The sequence below is a fragment of the Thalia democratica genome, chromosome 5 (assembly GCF_965202585.1).
Source record: "Thalia democratica chromosome 5, ktThaDemo2.hap1.1, whole genome shotgun sequence".
NCBI classification, from domain to species: domain Eukaryota; kingdom Metazoa; phylum Chordata; class Thaliacea; order Salpida; family Salpidae; genus Thalia; species Thalia democratica.
The window spans coordinates 466,197-487,565 of record NC_139169.1 but is presented as its reverse complement, the minus strand read 5'-3'; the positions used below and the strand labels follow the sequence as shown (position 1 = coordinate 487,565).

The 21,369-nt window shown below is 25.2% G+C and overlaps 1 protein-coding gene across 1 annotated transcript in view; it reads left to right on the top strand.

Moving 5' to 3' along the window:
- The first annotated feature begins 2,658 nt into the window (after positions 1 to 2,658).
- LOC145835977 (IgGFc-binding protein-like) overlaps positions 2,659 to 21,369 on the top strand; it is a 68,334-nt gene continuing 49,623 nt past the window's right edge. The window contains exons 1-12 of the mRNA XM_082943750.1: positions 2,659 to 2,792; positions 4,455 to 4,611; positions 4,833 to 5,017; positions 6,269 to 6,577; positions 6,914 to 7,108; positions 9,488 to 9,670; positions 11,099 to 11,283; positions 12,585 to 12,756; positions 13,136 to 13,278; positions 14,471 to 14,578; positions 16,481 to 16,649; positions 19,423 to 19,537. Coding sequence (XP_082799876.1) covers positions 2,720 to 2,792; positions 4,455 to 4,611; positions 4,833 to 5,017; positions 6,269 to 6,577; positions 6,914 to 7,108; positions 9,488 to 9,670; positions 11,099 to 11,283; positions 12,585 to 12,756; positions 13,136 to 13,278; positions 14,471 to 14,578; positions 16,481 to 16,649; positions 19,423 to 19,537 — 1,994 coding nt within the window. The 5' untranslated portion in view covers positions 2,659 to 2,719. The remainder of the gene's footprint in view (positions 2,793 to 4,454; positions 4,612 to 4,832; positions 5,018 to 6,268; positions 6,578 to 6,913; positions 7,109 to 9,487; positions 9,671 to 11,098; positions 11,284 to 12,584; positions 12,757 to 13,135; positions 13,279 to 14,470; positions 14,579 to 16,480; positions 16,650 to 19,422; positions 19,538 to 21,369) is intronic.

The window sequence follows — 21,369 nt, the reverse complement described above, 5'->3', positions numbered from 1 at the left end:
TTAGTTTGCAGCAATTAGCAGTTTCTATAGTTACAATCACACATTGTTGCTTTAAGTGACTAGATACTTCCTACTAGATAATCAGATTTGCTGTTCTAATCTGCTTAATTGTTATTACAGTAACTTGTTGAGTTTAAGTGCTTCTAGTATTATAAAGTGCACTTTGAATTACAGCCAGTTAAAACACCAAATTTAAATGCAACATAATTTAAAAAATTATATTGTTATTTTAGTTAATTACTGTAATCGTATAACAGACAAAAGTTAGCTATGAAAATTAAAATCGGATATACTTTTATGTATATTGTGGTTAAAATAAAACAAATTTAAATAGTTTTTGTTGTATATAGTGAGCTTTTAAAAACAAATTGTATTCCACAACTTTTAATGTTGTATTATAATAAAGTTTAGCTGTTATAAAAGATACAAAAGAAAAAAGAAAAAAAAGTTTATTCTGGTTTAAATACGATAAGTTGTACAAACTATAGTTTTAATTTTGTTTTTATCGTTTATTCAATGTTTTTTTACGGTTTAACTTAAAAAAGAAATTTATAATAAGTTATTATTAAACTTACAAGTTTTTATACATTTATATTTGTTATTTTTACTTTCTATTTTTCATATCTGCTTCTAAACAAATATTAAACTCTAACATTTGTTTAACCTCTGATAAATACGTTTTTTTATAAAAAACATAAAAAACCAAAAAAAATCAAAATTCAATACACCTCGAATTCATGTACTTCTTATTTTTCTGATAAAGTATGTAGAGTATGTCTCCCTATGTCGTAAAAAAATTTACAATGTAAGATGAAACTTTAAACGAACAAAAATAAATTTTCTGTAACATAAAAATTTCACGTTTGTTATTACAACATAGTTAACAATTTATTCAAACAAAAGACGCTATTTGTTAATTTATTTATACATGTGTTCGCTACTTTTATTATTCATATTTGTTTGTGTAATCCTTTAGTAATGATTAATCAAAAATTCTATGAAAATTAAAAATTACGTTTTTATTTTAAGCGTAAACTTTGATACTATATATGTTTATTTTGTAATGTCTTTTTTACGTTTTGTTAGAAGTTCAAAAAAAGATATTTCTTCATTGAAACTAATACAATTAATATTCTAAAAAGTATATATTTTACTTTTATAAATAAATTTTTAATTTTTAATTGTATAATTTTCTCGTTTGTTTAAATATTTTGTTGCTTGTTTTATTTTTTGTTTTTGAATGATTTTTTTTTGTTTTGACAATTAAATGTAAACCATAAAAATCACCTAAACATAATGTTTAAGTTGTTCAAAAAATTTTATTAATTTTTTTTTTTAACACATACTTACTAAAACAAGACTTTTCGGTCAAAAAGTATGAGCTTACACATATTATATCAAACTAATATACTATAAAGTCTATTAAATTAGACAATTGATTAAAGTTATATGCTTACTACAGTTAAGTTTATAAACATTTAGTTTGTTTACTTTGTTTTAATTGCTGCGAAGTTATTTCGATAACTTTCTGCTCCATATTTTGAAATGGTTGTATTGTATAAAAGAGTTATTATGTAAAAACAGTTTTAGTTATGATAAGCATACAAAATGATTGTTTAGAACTTTTTTTTGAGTTTTCTAAATTAAATAAGGTATGTACTACCTAGTCAAAGATTAAAGTTTTTTAGTCTTTTTTTAAATACTTAAGGTACACTCGAAGATAAATACAGTTATATTAACTAACCATTATAAGAAAACTAAAATAACTTTTGGTCGTAGATAATTTTATACTCTTACCTATTACAAACTAAAGCCTACCATCAAAAAATTTATACTTCAATAACTTTTTAATTAGTTTTATAAGTTTTTTTTTGTATATGAAAATCGGTATTTTGAAACTTTTAGTAAAATGCTTTTAGAAAACATATTAATAGTCAAAACACTTCAATGAGTAGTAGAAATTTAAACTTGTTTGACAAAGTTAACAAAACAAAAAGAAGTTTGTATTATTATAAACTCAAATACTACCAAAAGAAGTATTCAAAAGTGAAAAACGTTTCCAATTCAAAGAAATTGAGAAAAATAAAATTAAAGTTGGTTGAAATATTTACCTTGTTTACTATCACATTTTAACTTCTACCAGGTTTAGTTTTATGTTTAAGAAATCTTTTTCAAATAACTTTAAAACTTTGTAAAAAAAAAGAGTACTTAAAGATATCAAGTATAATACAAGCATTCATAAAATCAAAAAAAAAAAAGTAATTAAAAAATTTTCAGTACAAAAAGATGTTTTAACAAACGAAATTTTGAAAAAATCCGTATTTTTATTACAGTACTTTAATCAAATAAAAAGTTTACTTTAGTTCTGGAATTTAAAAAAAATATTAGGCCCAAAAAAAAAATTAAAGAAAGTCTAGTTTATGAAAAATTACCTAGAAAACTAGATAAATGTTTTGGTTTATAATTACGGTGTTCAAAACAAAAGTAAGTTTTCTTTAAGTGTGAAATTTAAAACATAGCTTTAAGAATAGAAATAGAAAATTTTATAACTCAAAATAAAGTTAAGTTTGCGAAAAACTACCTACTTAGATGAGTGTGGTGGCTTATAATTACGGTAATCGGAAAATATTAACAAATTGCGCTGAAATCGCCCGAGGAGGTATTTGAAGATTTCAGGTATATTAGCCGAAATGAGACGTTTGAAATCATACTGAGCAAAATGCTTTCGACTTGTTGCTTGCTCCTTTTGTTTGTTCAAGCCTGCAGATGTACTTTGAGAGCTGGAGACAGAGGTAATATTGTATGTTGTATAGAAATTTTGTTCATTTAATAATAATGATAAAATTATGACTTGTTAGTCGCAGATTACAGTGTACCTAAAATACTTCTATATGACAAAAAATGTTTCAATTTCAAAAAGTAGAAAGTTAATGTATTTAGAGAAATTAGGTAGATAGTTAGAGAGATTGTAACATTTTTGTGTGTAAATATTTTTATTAAATATTTGTAAATAAGTTTCTGACTTAAAATGACTATTGAACCTTTTTAATAAGAATACTATGAGCTTCAAGCATCTAAAAAAAAAGTTTTCTTTACAAAAAAAGACGAAAATTACTACTTTATATAATTAAATATGTAATAGAACGAGACTAGTATAAATTTTTAGAAGCAATAAGCAATGTTCATTTATAATAACTTAAAACTTTTATATCAAAAACCTTATAAAACAAAAGAAATATCACAACTGAATAAAGTAAACATCAAAGTAAAACAAATAGAACTTACAAGTTTTAGAAGTTAAAAGTTTGATGTTTAACTTTAAACGCGTGCGAGGCTACTTGCTTGCGGTGAATTTATCTTCGAATTTCGTAAATATTATGATTTGTTTGAAAGTTGCTGAAAACTTTCACTTCCACTATAAACATTAAAAACCACTTAAAGTATTTGAACTACTGCTTTGAACTAAAGTTAGGTACAGTTAGTTTTTGGGAAAGCTTTTTTTTAACTTTAATTAAGTAACAATTTTCTTAACTGTGAAGAAAATTAAAGTCGTATAAAGCATTTTAACTGAAACTTAACAATTTACCTAAATTTGTTCTTATACCTACAGTGATTACACAAAGGGATATTTATAAACAGATAATTAAATTGAAAAATTTCCAACTTTAAAAAGTGCACCAAGTATTTTAAAGTCAACATACAAATGAGCTTGTATTCCAAAATACAAGTTTTAATACATGTCTGTACCTATATGTACCGGTTTACGCGCTTACTAGATGTTATCATGTAAAAGTTAATTATTACTAGAATATACTTTACTCAAATTTTAGTTGCTCAAGTTTAATATTCTAATTACTTTTTGCGGCTTTTAAATAACTTTTTTAATGTTCACAAGAAATAATACTGTTAAGCTTAAAATACATTTTATATTTATTTTTTTTACATTAAACTTGTTTTTAAATTCCTTGCAAACATTATTTTGATGATTCTAAGTACGAATCGCTAGAGTTATTATTCAAAAATAGATAATTTAAGTCAACTCTTTACTACAAGTTTTAAGTATGCTTACAATATAAAAAATCTAAACTTTTACCTGACTTTTGAAGCAGTAAAGTAGTAAAAAGTAACAATAAACTCCTGAGGTGCTTTTATTTAGTAAACCACGTAAAAAATAAAAAAATAGTTGCGCTTTTATTATTTTCGTTCGTAAAAACAAATAATAGAAAAGAAAAAATTAATAACTTTATAAAAAAATTTTGATGCCTTTTGTCATAGAAACTTGCTATAATACCATTAAGAGTTTGGTCATTGATACTTGATGTATTAAAAACGGAAAATACATTTTTTAGAGGAGATTCATGTCACTCTTTTTTTGTGCTATCTAAGTAGCCAATAAATAAAAACAAAGTCATTAAAGCTATTAAAAGCTAAAAATTATTAATTAAAACAAACAGAGGAGATCCAGTTTGGGAACGACTTGATGATCCCAGGATCACCTTACACTTTTGTGACGAAGATCTGTGAAGGAGTGGGTAACAGGGTGTCTTGTAAGAACAGGGGATCTGTTATTTACATTGAAGATGCTTTCTGGGGGAGATCCGACTCACATACGTGAGATTATTTTGTAACCTTGAGTTGAATAGTATACTTTTTTTTATTTTTGCTATAATAAAGTGTTTATAAGTTTAATGAAATAAAATTTATAGTTTTAAGCAAAATACTTAAGTTATGTTTCATTTTTTTAATTATAGATTTTTTCAAACTTTTGTAGCAAGTTCATAACTTTTACTTTAAAAAAATTTCTTTGCACTGATACCAATTATTTCACACAGATGCAGAGCCGATAATGACGTCACAATGAACACGCGATGCAAATCGCAAACAGCGTTCAAACAAATTTGGGGGGAGTGCCAGGGTAAACAGATGTGCACATTACGTGCTATTACGTCACAATTAGGCGACCCGTGTCCCGGTACTGAAAAGTACATCGACCTACATTTCAGATGCGCCCCTCCCGGTACGTTGTGACGTCATAATAAGTTTATTAATAAGCTTTGTTTGTACTCTAAAACTGTTGAACACTTTTTTTGTTTTGTTTAACAATTTTTTTTGTTTAAAAATAAATCGTGTTGATTGTTCAAACCTTATGTAAATAATTTAAAACATTTCTTTTAAATACATAATTATTAACGTTACATTATTTAAAAAACAACCTACTGATTGAAAATATTTTTGACTTATATTGATAAAAAAGCTAAAAGCAAGATTTTAAGAAAGAGCTAGAACTTTAGTTTATGTAAAGTTTTGTCAGTTTCAAATTAAATAATGTTTTTGTTTTTGTTAAGAAAAATAGCATAAAATAATCAATCATTTAGAAAGTGTGAAATACATTGTAAGCTGCATTTTAAAAGCTATATATAGTTTTTTCATCTGATCGATATAATGATAGATAGCTTCCATTTCATTATATAAAAAATGAATAAAAAACTTAGTACACGTAAGTATCAGTTTTTTTTACAACTAAAGTTTTCAGAAAAGTTTGGTCTATATTATTTAGAAAACAAACATATCATTTAAATTTCATGCATTTTGACCTTTAAGTTTCGTTGACTTCATAGAAACGACTCGTTCACATCTAAATTTAATGTTTTTTTTTGAAAAAGTATTAAAAATGATTTTATCAAAAAAAAGTTCATATATTATACTTTCAAACTGTAATAAAAGTAAACACTTAATTTTTGTGCTTAAATATCTAATAGCTTGTGTTTCTAAAAGTATGTGGCATAACCCAAAGCAAAGAGTTAACACGATGAATAATTAAACACCTTCGTAAGGAAGTATAATGAATAAATAAAAAATTTTAAACTTTGATAACTTTAAGATTGATAAGCGTATTTAAAATTGTAAAGTTAATTTTTTTGAAATATACTTTATTAGGAAAAACTTAATCCAAACTGTTGAACTTAATTATATTTTCAAGTTTTTATAAAAATAAGACAAAAGCTCTCAAAAACTTTTGTACTAGTCTCAACTTCTAGTAAAAGAAAAGCAAAAATATCAACGAATACTTAATGTACTGTATTAGAAATATTAGTCAAATTACACTTTAAAATCTTTATACAGTTTAAAGATACACAACAATAATAATACTTGAAATGTACAAAATAAACTGTTTTGAAAATACTCTTTTTAACTAATTCTACCACACTAGCACATATAACATCGACAAACTGTAAAGTATTTTATCAAATAGTTTTATTTCTACCAGGCCTTGACACGGTTGGTCACTGTCCGTCAAACTCATGGGGACCATGGAACAATGTGGACACCCAATCAACCAATCAGGAGCTTCTATCCAATGGAAACAGGGAACTGCTGTCAGACCACCGCAACAACAACCCGTCCATATGCGAGCACCCTGTTGGCATGCAGATAAGCACTACGCAAGGTGGTTATGACGTCACAAAGCAAGCTGTGAGGAACAGTCTGACGTACGGAGTGTCATGCTTGGATGAGGATCAAGTTGAAGGGGGGAAGTGTGACGATTACAAAGTCAGATACTGTTGCATGCATGCGGGTTTGTTTGTTTAATTAGTATTTATAAAACAGTTCATCTATGTTTGTTTATGAGTTTCAAATAATTTTAGAATTTTCCGTCATTATAGTTTTGAAGAAACAACTAAGTACTTTATAGTCATGCTATTTAGTTCGTTTTTTTCTGTCTTTTAGTATCTCTATTTAATTTATATACATCTACAACCTGTACTTAAAAACTTAAATTAAACTAAGTTCTCATAATAAAAGTTATTTGTACTGTTTAAATTTAATTTTCAAAATTTTAAACACTAAAGCTTCTTTTCAAAATAGAATATTAATTTCAATACTCATTAAAATTCCTCACAAACGTTTACAGAAACGGACATAATATGTTCGATACCGCAAACCGACACAAACGTCTTACCCGTCCCAAGTGACCAGAAAGCCTGGACGGAAGGGACCACGGTCAGGTTCGAGTGTTCGGACCCCACAGAAGTTGTCGTGGGGCCCATCGAACTGTTATGCGGGTCAGAAGGCTGGCTCGGCACTCCCCCAAAGTGCATCAAAACAGGTTATTTCCCTTCTTTGAAATTGTTTGTACCCAGTGTTGTTTTAAAAGAGCATTTATTAAGTCAGTAGGTGCTCTTTTTTAATTTTTAGTGCTTAAAAATATAACTATTACTGGCGTAGTAATACTATGTAAATGTACAATTGTAAATATAAATTTATTTTCAATACTTTTACTCTTTTTTCAAAGTTAAACTGTTTGTTTTTGAAAAAAACACAAAAATATTTTTTTTTAATTGTTTGATTAAACTGCAAGCTAAAAAAATTTCCATGCTTAGAAAAGTTTTCACTATTTTCAATATTTAAGAAATGTTTGCAATAATTACAAATAACAACTCCTAATTATACCCATGATTCACCAAATAGGTCTATTTTGCAGATTAAAAACTTTTTAAATGTTAAAAAAGGCAATAAGTGTGTTTAATTGTAGCTTTTAAGTTCAATTTTAATCTGTCACGCAAGATACGAAAATTTTTTGTTAGTACACTTTCATTTTTTATAAATATAGAATTTTCTTAACGTTTGTAAAACTAGTTCAACTTTTATAAAAACAGTATATAAAAAAGTATGTTATAAGCTGTGTTTTAAGTTCTTGAATTTTGCAAATTTATATATTGTTATTATTTTGAAAAAAAAACGAAATTAAAAAATCTATAAAACATTCCTCATTAGTATAGATATAAAATTCAAAAAAATAGCTATTTATATCTTATATAATACTAATAAATAGTTTAATTCAATAGAGTTACACAAATCTGTTTATACATTTGTAAGCTTTTTATTTTTTGAATAGAGTAAACTCTAATGACAATAAGTTAAAGGTTAAATCAGTTTTATACATATATATATAATTTTACTTCAATCAATTTACCGCGTTAGAAATAAATTACAAATTTTGACATTAAACTTGTTGATATCGTTTCAATTTTTGTTATTAGTAAATACTATTATTTTTGTTTTATAACTGCTTATTTTACTTGTTTATTTCATAACAATATAATAGCAACAACATATATAGTCTATTTTTAGTGATACTATTATAAATAAAATAGTTTACGTAAATAATACTTAATTTTTTATATTACCTTTTACAGATTTTGTTGCTTGTTTTAGAAACAACTTAAACGTCAAAAAGTAAAACTTAAGAGCTTACGTTTTAATTAAAATATAAATGGCAAGTTCTAAATAAGCTTAATTTCGATAGCTAAAAATGTAACTCTATATTTTTTATTCAAACCCAGAAAACTACCACTACAAAAAGTATAAGAGTGTATACAAGATTAAAAACCAATAATTTCATATTTTTGTTTACATTTTAGTAGAACAAAACCAGTATAGTTACCATGAAATTATTTAATTGGATTATCAGACTTACACTAATAATCGCGTTAATAGTATTTTATTGTAATTAATGGTATTACGCTTTTTTAAAAACTAAAACGTAGTAAATACTTTAGTTTCCAAACGCTTAAAAGTTTATCAACTTGGTCGTTTTATCAACGTAATAGTTTTAAACAAGAAATTAGTACTAAAACAAAATTAAAATAAGCTTTTATAAAGATTTATAGCTCATACTTTAACCAAAGTTTATTTCAACCAAATTAAATTTTATTGTTTTGTAGGAAAACCACTAATTATTAAATTAAATTCCATACGTAACCTCAACAAAAATTTTATTGTAAATTTTAAATTATAGGGCTTAGTTTCACTGTATTAGTGTAATTTAAGTTGCTAATTTTTTTAGAATGAAATTCTTTCGTTTTACGTTCAATTAAAAAAACATTTGAAAACTATTTTGAACTTTAGCTCGGTATAAAAGTTTGCAAATTTACCTTTTTCTTAGACTGTTTGTCAAAAGTCTTAAGTTGTGTCTAGTTTTGTAACTTAAACTTTTTTTCTTATTATAGGCTTTTTCGAATTGCAGTTCGTAATTGGTTTTCGTAAAGTTTAAAAGTTCTGACTTTAATTTTTTTTTTACGTTATTTTGTGTTTTATATATGTTGAACTGTTTTACTTAAATAGTACAAAAAATTGATTAATTTTGATTTATACTTTCAAAAGCAGTTTTATAAAAAAGACTATAAACTTTTTACTTATAAGCACATTGTTTATGTACAATTCACCTGATACTGTAGTACTATTTATTAATTTTTTATTTCAATTTACTTTTTATATTTTCAAAATTTAATCATAAATTATATGGTGAATAGTTCTAACTACTTTCTCTTAATATATTTCATTCAATACTAATCATTTAACATATTAACAAAACTCGTACACTTTCCTAACAAATCAAATAAAAAACACATTCATAAAACTGTAACAACAAATTGTACAAAACAACTTCAAACTAAAAAACATTCAACATTCGAACTTATTCCAGGTTGCAGAGTACTAACAGCGCCAGCCAACGGCCTGATAGTTGGTCGCAAGTCTCACAGGTTCGGGGGAATGACCCAGTTCGATTGCTTACCAGGGTTCGTGATTGATGGGGACGATAAACTGATATGCCAGTTGTCAGGACAGTACAGTGGAAGAAAACCAAGTTGCAGACTGGATAAAACTGGTTTGTTACGTCATAATGATGTATTGATAAAACTGGTTTGTTATAAAACTGTATTGATAAAGTTGCTATGTCATAAAAAATTTGATAAACCATTCTGTAACATCATAAAAGTGTTTCAATAAAACTCGCACGTCATAATACTGTTTTGATTAATCTGGTTTGTTACTTCATTTTGAAGTATTAATAAAATTGGTACGTCATAACAGTGTTTTCATAAAACTAGCTTGTTACGTCATATGAGTGTTTTGATAAAACTAGTACGTAGTACCAGTGTTTTGGCTTTTTGTTTACATTATGCTAGTAAAAAATGACAAGTAAGTAGTTTTCAAACTAAATGTAAACTTTTCAAGCCACTAATGATATTATCTAACTTTAAAAACCTGAGTGCAAATTCTACTATAAAAAATTCAAATTATAATTTTCTTAATAACATATATATCTTGGATGCTAAGAAAGAGTATTTAGAGTCTTCAAGTGTTTTTATGGTGATAATTTCATTTAATTTATAAATATACATACGTTATTATTACACTATGCTGATGACATTATACTTAAAGTATCTTATGTTTGAATTATATTCACCATTGCGAAATCTTAAAACACGTTAAAAGGGCAATTATTTTTCCTCGGCAACCTTTATGAACTCATTTGCCATTTAAAAATTGTGTATAGTATATTTTAACAGACTTTTGTAGCATGTTTCAATAAAACATTTACATTAGTGGAACTTTGGTACTTTTATACACTATTTAAACATCATAAAGGACTTTTTTTTCCAAATTTACGCATATAGGACCAAACAATTTAAATTAGGAGCCAGAACTTATTTAAAACCACAAAAAAACCATAAAATATTTATCATTCCAAATGTCAACGACACTAATAATACCGTTGTAAATTACTGACAACAAACTTATTAAACGTCTAAAACAAAACCATTTTACTTGACAGTTATCTTGTAACTGACTTTGGTACTAATTTGTATCAACAAACCACAACCACAATTAACAAAACTGTAACCATTAAAATCTTAACTATTTTGTTCGTTTTCTCTTTCATTTTCATTAAATGTTCTTTTTCTGTTGTTCTATTTTATTTTTCTACACTTTTTAAAACCGTTTAAAGCGTAATTTTGTGCTTAAGAAATAAATCAAGGTTTTAAAACGTTTTAAAAATTTTTGAATATTTTATTAAGAACAGTAGCTACATCTACATATACAAGTTTTTATGTACATATTAACTAGTTTAGTTCTACTATTTGTTTACTTTTTAGATTAACTTAAAACAACTTTATTTTAATATACATATTGTTTGCTTAAAACTTTTACAAAACTTTTAAAATATTGGGTTTTAGTCAAATATATTCCAACGAGTCATTATAGTTCAAAACTACATACTGTACTTGGAGAGAGTTTTAATATTTTTCAGTGTGCGGGGGAATAGTGATGGCATCGGAGGTGGAGGAAATATTCTCCCCAAACCACCCCCACCTGTATCCTAGCAACAAGGACTGCAGTTGGCAGGTAGTTGGGGGTCCCAACATGTTTATTGAGGCCAAAGTGGTCAATATGGACGTCCAGGCTAATGTGAGGTGCATGAACGATTATCTTATGGTGAGAACTTGTTTGTTTTCTTTTTTTAATTTTTTATTTAGTAAATTAATACTGATTTGTAATGATTATTCATACAATTTTATTTATACTTATTTAATTTATTTTACAAAAAAAATGGTTACTTATGTTACGACTATCTTTGTTCGTTTTTTCTGAAATTACTAAAACAATTAATTTTTTTTTATAAAATAAGTTTTTTTCTCGAATAAAATTTAAAACATTAGAATATTACCTAAAATACAAATAGTTTTTGTTCTATTTTTTTTTACGTTATTCTAATATTACTTACAAACGGTTGCCTCATGGTAAAGCATGATAAACCGTTTGTAGATTGACGACTGCAGGTTTTTCGGTTGTGACTGACTGATGAGTCCTAATAAAAACGAAACCGATCTCAGTCTACCGAAACTTGTGGTCTGATGATCGAATTGGTATGATCAACCCTATCTTAAGCTTGTCTCACGGCATACGAGATTCCAAGCTTAGGCTCTGTAGACTATCGCCGATGTTTTCTTGACTTTGTTCTAAAAGTGTAATTTTTTTATCATTAAAGTTACAGCTTTATTTCTAAGTTTTTGCACAATATCTTCTTTTTACGTACTACTAACTGATTATAATGACTGATAAGCTGTTTATATAAATTAATTTCCACCTTTTCGAAAGTTATATATTAATTATAAAGCTACTGTATCTATGCTTTAGGATTTATTATTTTTTCTAAGCTACCCAAAAGCCACAAAGTTTTTCATTTGGTCAATGAAATTGAACTTTTTATTTTTAAAACTTGCAATTATAAGATTAAAACTGAAAAAATACGTTTAAAAACACGTGAATACTTGTAGGGCTTTTAGTCTATTTAAAAATTTAATATTCATACAATACTTTCACTGTTAAGGAAAAATAAAATTTACATCAGAAATTTATTTCATCATGAAAATAAAAATAAATCACGTTAAAATTCCTTATTTTGGTCAAACGAAAACCTTTGGAGTTTTAGTTTTTTATTTTAATTACTTTTACTTCTGCGGTCTGTAAATTTGTTTAATCTGTTGGATTTTCTTACCACAAAAATATTTTTAAAACATTACTCAGTGTGAAGATAGTCTTTTTAACAATTTTCGAAAATTTTCACACCTTTTTTGAAAAGTTTAAAACACACCGCAGTTACTTATAATAGTAAAAAAAAAACTTGTATAAACTTTTGAACTTTAAATCTTTGTTTTTGTGGCTTTAAAACGTGTGTTCCTAGCGTAATAATGACAACCACAGACGTTGTGTTTTTAATTTAAAATACATTTCAGCTGTTTAACGGAACAAAATCAAACTCTGGGGTTGTTCACAAAATATGCGGCCCCGTAAAAGAATCTGTTTTTACGAGCAACGAAAATATCATGACTATTAATTTCCATTCTGATGATAGAACTACTGGAAAGGGATTCGTTGTTAAAATCAGGGAAATTAAAGGCAGAGATGGTAAGATTAACTTTTTTTTTTGTAGACATAAAATTTGAGTTTTTTTCAACACTTTTAAACTATGTTGAAGTATCTTAAAGCTGTCAGGTATAGCACCGTTTCTAAAGCATTTATTATTTTAGAATAAATTTAGTTATCAATAGCTGTTAAATGTTTAGCATAAAATGCAGAAAGTATTTTTTTTTAACATTATAACAAATATATAAGGTTAATTTGTCGTAATTTGATAGTAGATTAATACATTCGACGGAACAAAACTTTTATAATCTATACATGCATTATAATAAATTTACAACAAAATTTTTAGCTCAAAGTTAAAAAAGATATATTAAGGAATTAGTCAAAAATTGTGAAAGCTTTATCAATATACTAATAACAGATGAGCCAAAAACATGTTACGGAATGGGTCAGTCTCATTTTTCAACTTTTGATGGAAGCCAAGTTAACTTCCCGGGAGATTGCAGTTACGTACTCGCTCGAACGAAAATTTCCGCTAAAACTAAAAAACCTTTCGTTGTTGAGGTAAGATATTGATAATATGTAATTGATAATATGTCTTTATCTAATAACTAGTTTTAAAAATTATGTTTTGTTTTGTTTTTTACAATCAAAGTGTAACAAAATATTTACTAATAGAAAAAAATATGCCGTTTATGATTTTGTGCAGTTTGTTTTTTTTTATTATAAATTTAAAACTAATTAATAATGTGCCGATATTGTAGGTTTAAGTTATGATAAAACCTTTATCTTGTAATAATTTGGTTTAATGCATGGTCTAATGAAATTTTGTAGACTAAATGTCTATTCTCTAGTGCTTCTAATTTGTATACACTTAAACAAAAACTAACTACCAAATCCGGTAAAACTTAACATTAAGCTTATTAAACGTGTATTAAGAACCAGTAGTACATTGTACTTATAATGAAAAATATTATAATCAGTTTCAAAATCTTGCTTGTGTTTTCAAAACTTACAGCTTAAATATATCTCATATAGATAAACGGACGCGAAAGTTTACAGTAAATAATTAGAATGGTGTTTTAATTAAAGTGTGAAATTTATTGTGTTTATGCTTAGTTGGTGAGATTATGGCATTTTCGATTATACATTTTCGAATATACAGAAGTTAAAACTTTAGTTGCGTTTAAACATTTCTTTTTTGAGTTTATTTTTAGTACAATATTAACCTTAAATTAAATTTCTTGTAAGTTAAAATTAATCTTTAGCTACATCTACTAGCGTTAATTTTGCAGTTTTTTTTTAAACACTTTATCTGATTTTTTTATTGATTAATGGTAAAATAATAATTTCAAGAAATCTAAGAGAATAATGTTTTTTTTTTTAATTTTTTCTTACATGATAATTTTTTGAAAAAACAATCAGTTTGATTGAAATTCTCAATGCTGTTTTGAACATAGGTTTTATAACTATATTCTGCTAAAAATTTAATTGTAGTTTAAACAGATGTTATAATTTTTTGACATACTTAATAAATGTTTTTTTTTTGAAAATTTTACAGAAAGACAACATAAACGTTTACAAATAAAGTTTTAAACTCTAATCACAGCTTTTTAAACATTTCAATTGCATTTTCTGTTGAATTATTTTTACTTTAAATAAAGTTTGAATTATCATACAAGCAAGTTTTTTGTACTAACCAATTTTTAAAACACCAACTAATCTACTTAAACTTAATTTAAATATGTTTGTTCAGGTAGTAAAAGAGAAACGCGATGGTTCAGGTGACAGAAGTTGGGTATCGAGTATTGTCGTCAGATTCCACAGGTATGTCGTCACACTTAAGAAGGGGAGAAAAGTTGTGGTGAGTAATTATATTTACTTGTAAACTTTTTGCTTTTTTTTTTGTAGCTAGTTATTGCGATGACCAATAACTAGCTAATAGCTACTATTTTACAATTAGTAATTTATTGATTAAGATAGATATTTAGTAATAACATCTACTTGTTGAAAAAATTATAACTGGATGCTGTAAAGCTTGTTTTGTTCTACAGTGTTTGTTTCTTGTATACTGTATTTACTTATTGCAATCATTAGTAAATAGCTACTAGCTTCTAATTTGCCGTACCTAATACAGTTTTCCACTAAACGGTACAGTTTTAATCATTTTTTTTTTTACTACAAAAGTTTTGACAACAAAAATCTAATAGTAAATAAAAACTTATCGAGAAAGTTTTAGTTTAAAATCTTTTTTATGTATTATTAGTTTTTTGTTAAGTAAAAAGCTTTTTTTTTTCTCCTATAATTAAAGCACTAAAAAAACTAGTTTTTTTAGTTTTTGGAAACACTTCCTTTCTGTAACTTCAAAGAAAGTTTGTGAAGCTCTTTGCAAATTACAATGAAAAACAGTGAATCACATCAAAACCGAAAAAGAAAACTAAACACGTGATCTCATCGAACTTACAATTTAACACGTGATTAGAGTTTGTATATAAACATTGAGCTTATAAGAGCACGTGAATTTTGATGACTTAATATGATGATTGTAACTTTTCAACTGTTTTTATGAAAAATAAATCTTGAGCGGAAACAATTGGTTGACGCAATCCAAACAACTTACAACAGATTTACAAACCTAAAACCAAATGTTCTAAATGTTGATTAGAAACTTGTACTTTTCTGCTATGTTTTTTGTCTACTTTTTATTGTTATTCTTTATATAAATTTTTGGTATTTTGTTTTTGTGCATAGTTTTAACTATAAATTTTATTATAAGTATAGTAAAAAACCCTTTTTTATCAAAAGTTAAAAATTTAAAACTGTTGAAAAGTCTTGTTAGTTTTCTGTTAATGTGGAAACATATATTATAATTATTTGTAAGATTTTTAAATGTAACATTATATTTCAAATGAGAGCTTTTAACAGATTATTATACTTATTTTTATTGAATAACAAGTTTGTTTAGTTCGTATTAACAACGTTTAGTTTAGTCGTAGTTTATTAAATTCAAAACATTTTCCAAGCTTGTTACGACAATAACTCATATATTTGTCATTTATTTCTAAAATAGTTTTATGTAAATATTTTCAAGGAAGAGGTATAAGGGAATTTACTGAAATTTGTTTAGTAAACAATGTTGACAAGGCTTGTAATTACAACTAAATGGACAAAAGATTACAAAAAACTCTGAAATATTAACATGTGTATTTCTATTGAAGTATTAGTTCTCGTCATGTTTTAAAAATATAAATGTTTTGTTTTATTGTTGATTTATTTTAGTCATGTTTTCCCTGACTTACTAGTATATGTAGCTGCTTTTTCTAACTTTAATTTATCAATGTTTAGCTGTTTAAAACTAAAATAAATAAGTGCTTTTCTTTTATCTAAAAACGTGCTTACTAGTATTTAAAAGTTGATTTGTGTGTTCTTTACGTTGGTTTTGTATATGTTTCAAATAATTTAGCTATTATAAGCAGTTATTACGTCATTTAACAGTAATTACTCAAATAAAAAGCTGAATTGGCTAGTTTCTACATTAAATTTTACATTACAGCTTTACCAAATTATATAACTCATTTCTAAAAGCTATGTATTTTACTGTATATAAAGTGATAAATGTGTATCATAATTACTCAAGTATTTTATCACCCAAAGTTTTTCAAATTTTTGAGGCCAACTGTTTTAAATGTACAGACTTTTAAAACAAACACTTTAGTTCATTAATTTTTTATATAACAAATTCACAAAGTTTTTATTATTTTCACAGATAAACGACGAACTGATAGAACTTCCCTACCTGAACACTGTGAGCGGGTTGAAAATCGAACATTCTGGTAACTTCGTTCAACTTTCCAGGGACGGGCTTATCGTTCAGTACGATGGGTTGTACTCGTTCACCGTTACACTTCCCCAGTTTTTCATGGGTAAAATTGAAGGTCTGTTGATTTGTTGTTTCAGTTATATAAATCTCAACAGTATAACTGAAATAAAATGTTGCTAAAATTGTGAATAAAAATAGTGAGAAAAAATTTTAAGTTTGTGTGACAAAATTATTAGAACTCAAGGTGTAAAGTTGTGGCTTTAATACGATTATGAGAAAAAAAAAGTTGTAGGTATTAATAACCTTGTCTAATTATCATGAGAAAAAAATGAGTTTTTTAATTATAGATAACAATAAAATGTTTGTGGTTTTCGTTCAATGCTACTGAAAGAGTGTTAATATAAAAGGTTCAAACAATTAAATATGATTGCGATCTATTTTAGAGCCTTGAAGAATATTTGTATGGTGTTTTGTAGTTGAAAGCTTCTTTTTTTATCACAACCTAGTTTTATGAATATCTATAAACTTATTTTCAAAGTTTTCAATAAAACAGTAGCAAAACTTTAAAGCCGCTTTATACATACGTTTATAATAATCTTAGGGAATGTGTTTCAACAAAAAAACTTTTGTTTACTAAAATTAATAAAATTTATAAACAGCTGACTTTGTTCAATCATAACTACTTGAATTTCAAATTAATGATGAAACATTGTTGTCTAGAAATAAAAATCAAATTTTTATTTTCATTTTTGTGGTTTTCGAACTATTCAATCGTGATTTAAAAACGTTTTATTGTCGGAAAAAGATACTATTTTCATTTTTTTTTTTTAATCTGATGATTACATTTTTGAGACTTCTTAAGTAAAGTTTTGTTTTAATATTTTAAAATTTTAGTTTAAGAGATAAAGTAAGTACTATAGTTTGTTTAATAATACTTTTTGGAAAAGTTGTACCATTTTATAAAATCTAAAACCATAAAATTCCTTAAATTGTATAATACAAAGCAAATATGTTGTTTAAAAAAATGTAAAACTTTTTCAAATGTTTTAGAATTAGTGACAATATTTTTTTTAGTTTTGAATTTAACAACAGAATTCAAAAACGTTTGTTCTACAAAACTAAACTTTTTTATTACAAACTAATCTTTAAAAGATAATACGAACATATTTTTTATGTGTAATTTTTTATTTTTTTATGTGGTTGAAACAGGTTGAACAAAGAAACCAATTTAAGTTGAAAGTTTAGGGATCAAAAGTATTTGATGAAAAATTTATGCAGTTACTTAGCTTCACCGCGAACATATTTTAAAACTGACATTCAATAATTAAAAATACTGTCATTTTAATTTTTAATTTTTATGAATACCATAGTTTTAACATCCGTTTTAAAACTCAGTGACTGCATAAATTTTTCAATAAAAACTATTAACTTATCAACTTCCACCTTTAAGTATATAAACTTTGCTTTTCATTAAAAAGCTTTTAATGATTTATTATTAAATTTTGTAACCTGAAATATCAGTTCTTGAAGCTCTTGTTTGTCAAAAATTTGACTAAAAATATGTATAAATTAAATTAACAAAACTGACATTACGACAATGTAAGGAAATAAATATTTACTATCTTTTTTCTCATAATAACTTTGTTAAAACTCAAACGTTTAAACCGGTTTTAGTCCATATGAAGTATTAATATGTAAAATATTTGTTTATAATTAAAATTGTTCATCAGAACTTTTGTAGAAATGGTATTTTGAGTGCTATAAGAAACATGTTTTATTTAAATAATTTAAAAGCCTAAATTATCACACAAATATTAGATTTTTAACAATATGTCAAAAGAACTTGTAAAATTATTAAACACGTTTAATTATGTTATTTGACCGCGAGATCAGCTATAGTAATAATCATAAACACTTTAAAAACCACATATCAATGTGGTTTAATCGTACAATTTGGATTATTGGCACTTTTATTACTCATCAAAGTTCCAAAGTAATTTTTTTGAAAAGTTGTTTCTAAAGATTGTATGTCGATATTTGTCTACTTTTAATTATTATTTTATATTCAATAGTTAATTGAAACAGCTTCAGTAAATATTAAAAATATATTTTAAGTTTTGTTTGTACCTTGCTTTGTATTACGTTTCAGTTATATAGAACAATAACATTTTTTTTTTCTAAAAAATTTTTGCCTTTTTCATAAAAGTATGATTTTAAAATTTTATATTAGATTCTGCTTTTTCTGTCTTAAACTAAACTTTACAGTAGTTAAGACGTTTTAGATGATTATAGCCTAAAAATTAGCTATTTTTATTTAAAATACTTTCAAATAGATACTTAAATTTTAATTATAAATGTTCTTTTAAAGAATATTGTTAATCAAATTTATTACTAGTTTTTTTATTTACTAACATACAACGTTTAAATAGTAAAAATATCTTATATATTAATAGTTTTTAATAAACTACAAATATATTTTTTCTAGTATACTTATATAAATAAATAAAACTGAATATACGTACAGCTGTGCTAACTGAAACTAGTACCAAATAAACAACTTGGGATTAAATTTTTGTTTTTTGAGATTTTTTCAAACTGAAGCTTTATCTAATTATTATACAATGTTTCCTTGATTGGGCGATTACTATTGTTATGTTAGGGCATTAACTAGTAAGGGGTTGTAAAAGTAATAGCTAGTAAAGGGGCGATGACTAACTAAAAGGGACTATTATATTCTTAGTTTTCTACTAAAGAGGTATTAATAAAAATTTGGTGAGAAACCCTAAAACATTACAAAACTCTTCCTTTTGTAAATTAAAATTTAAATCATCTACTAATAAAACATTAAGGTGAAAATAAACCGAAAATAATTCATTTTTAATAAACAGGATTATGTGGAAATTACGACGGAAATGGAGATAATGACATGATTTTACATGGAAGTCAAGAATCACTACAAGATTCTGTTCAATTTGCTAATCAGTTCATTACTAGAACTAAACAGTTAGTTTATATATTTTTATTACATATTTTGTTTTAATAGTTTGGAGTTTTTATGCATTTTAAATTTTTTGAATAAAAGTTCTTAGTTTCCTACAAAAAAGTCATTATTTTTAGTTAAGAACTTTAAAAATACCTAATTGAATAATATTCAAAGGCTTTAAAAAATTTAAACTTCAAAACAAGCACCTAATGGAAACTGATATTTTAAGCTTTATGACTCCACTACCTTTATAAACCCGAAAATGCAGTAAAGCCAAAATTTTCACAACTTATCATTAAAATCAAAACCTTGTGATATCAAGTTTGGTAAAAAAAATTAGTAACAAATTTTCCATTGTGTTTTAATTATTTTTTTTTAAATAAAATTATCATAAGTATAACAATTAAATTACAATAATATGATAAGTTCAAAACAAAATATTACCAATATATTTTTGTCCCAGTTAAAATTGATTTATTACAAAACACTGTTCATTCTTTAGGAAACTTTTAAATAAAACACTACTAATAAAATTATAAATGTTTAGAAAATATTGACATACTAAGGATCAAATGACTAATACTATTATAAATTCATATAGTTTTTTTTTTCGAAAAACACATATTTAAAGAATAGCTTTAGTACTATATCTTTATTTAAACCAGTAGTTCCCAAACTAAAAAGGCAATTGAAAAGCGGATATGGAATTGAATTGATAATTATAAGGTAAAAAAAAGTATTGTGGAATCTATGTCTTTCCAACTAGTTTATTTTACTTTCTGTTATAACTTATAATATAAGGGTTTAAATCCTTAAAACAAGCTCTATCAAATTATTAGATACTCTTTTAAAGTTTATTTTATTTAAACAATAAGCTTTCAATAGCAGTTGTAATATAATAATACCATGGTTAAAACTTAGTTAATAAACTTTACTGGTTATGTTTTTTTTTTATGTTTTTAATTTTTTCATAAGTAAAACCTTATTCCAGAAAATACTTATTCTGTCATAGTAAACTAGTTTAAACCAGGTAACTAAAGTTTAAAACCAGTAATTTCATAAATAAATTTTATTTAAAAAAGTAATACTTTATTGTACATATTTCAACTTTTTTTTTGTTTTAAAAAGACACCAACAAAAAAAAAACTCAACTTTCAAAACTAAAAACAATTTGCAGTTTGACAAAGTTTATAAAACACTTAAAATAATTTATAAGCTATTTCTGAAAATGCATATTGATTTCTACAATAAATAAACTCTATAAAATTCAATTTGATAAAACATCAAAAGTTAAAAACTTCTATGAAAACATATTTGATTAAAATTACACATTTCAAAAACAAAAACCTTAATGTAACTAAATATTTGAACTGTTTTAGTAAAAATATGCAAAAACTAATGCTTTAAAGAAACCATTAATCAAACTGTACTGTATTAATTTAATAACACAATTCTACGGAGTTATAAATTGCTTATCATCAAAAATATAAAACATTCAGAAATTAATAACAACAAATTGAAGGAATAAAGCTAATAAATGAAACTATACAAACAAAATACAATAAAATACTTTAATTGGTAACAACTCAAGAAGTTACTTTCTTTAACTAAAAAATCTTTAAATTAATAACACAATTCTACGGAGTTATAAATTGTTTATCACTGAAAAAACATTAAAATATCAACAAACCAATAAAGTTAAATAGCAAAGTGAAGAAATAAAAGAAACTATAAAATCAAAACACAACAATATTTTCCAATTGATGATTGCTCTAGAACAGTGGTTTTCAACAAGTGTACACAGTAATTTAATCGAAAAGAATTACATGCACACTAGACTATCGAGTTTATA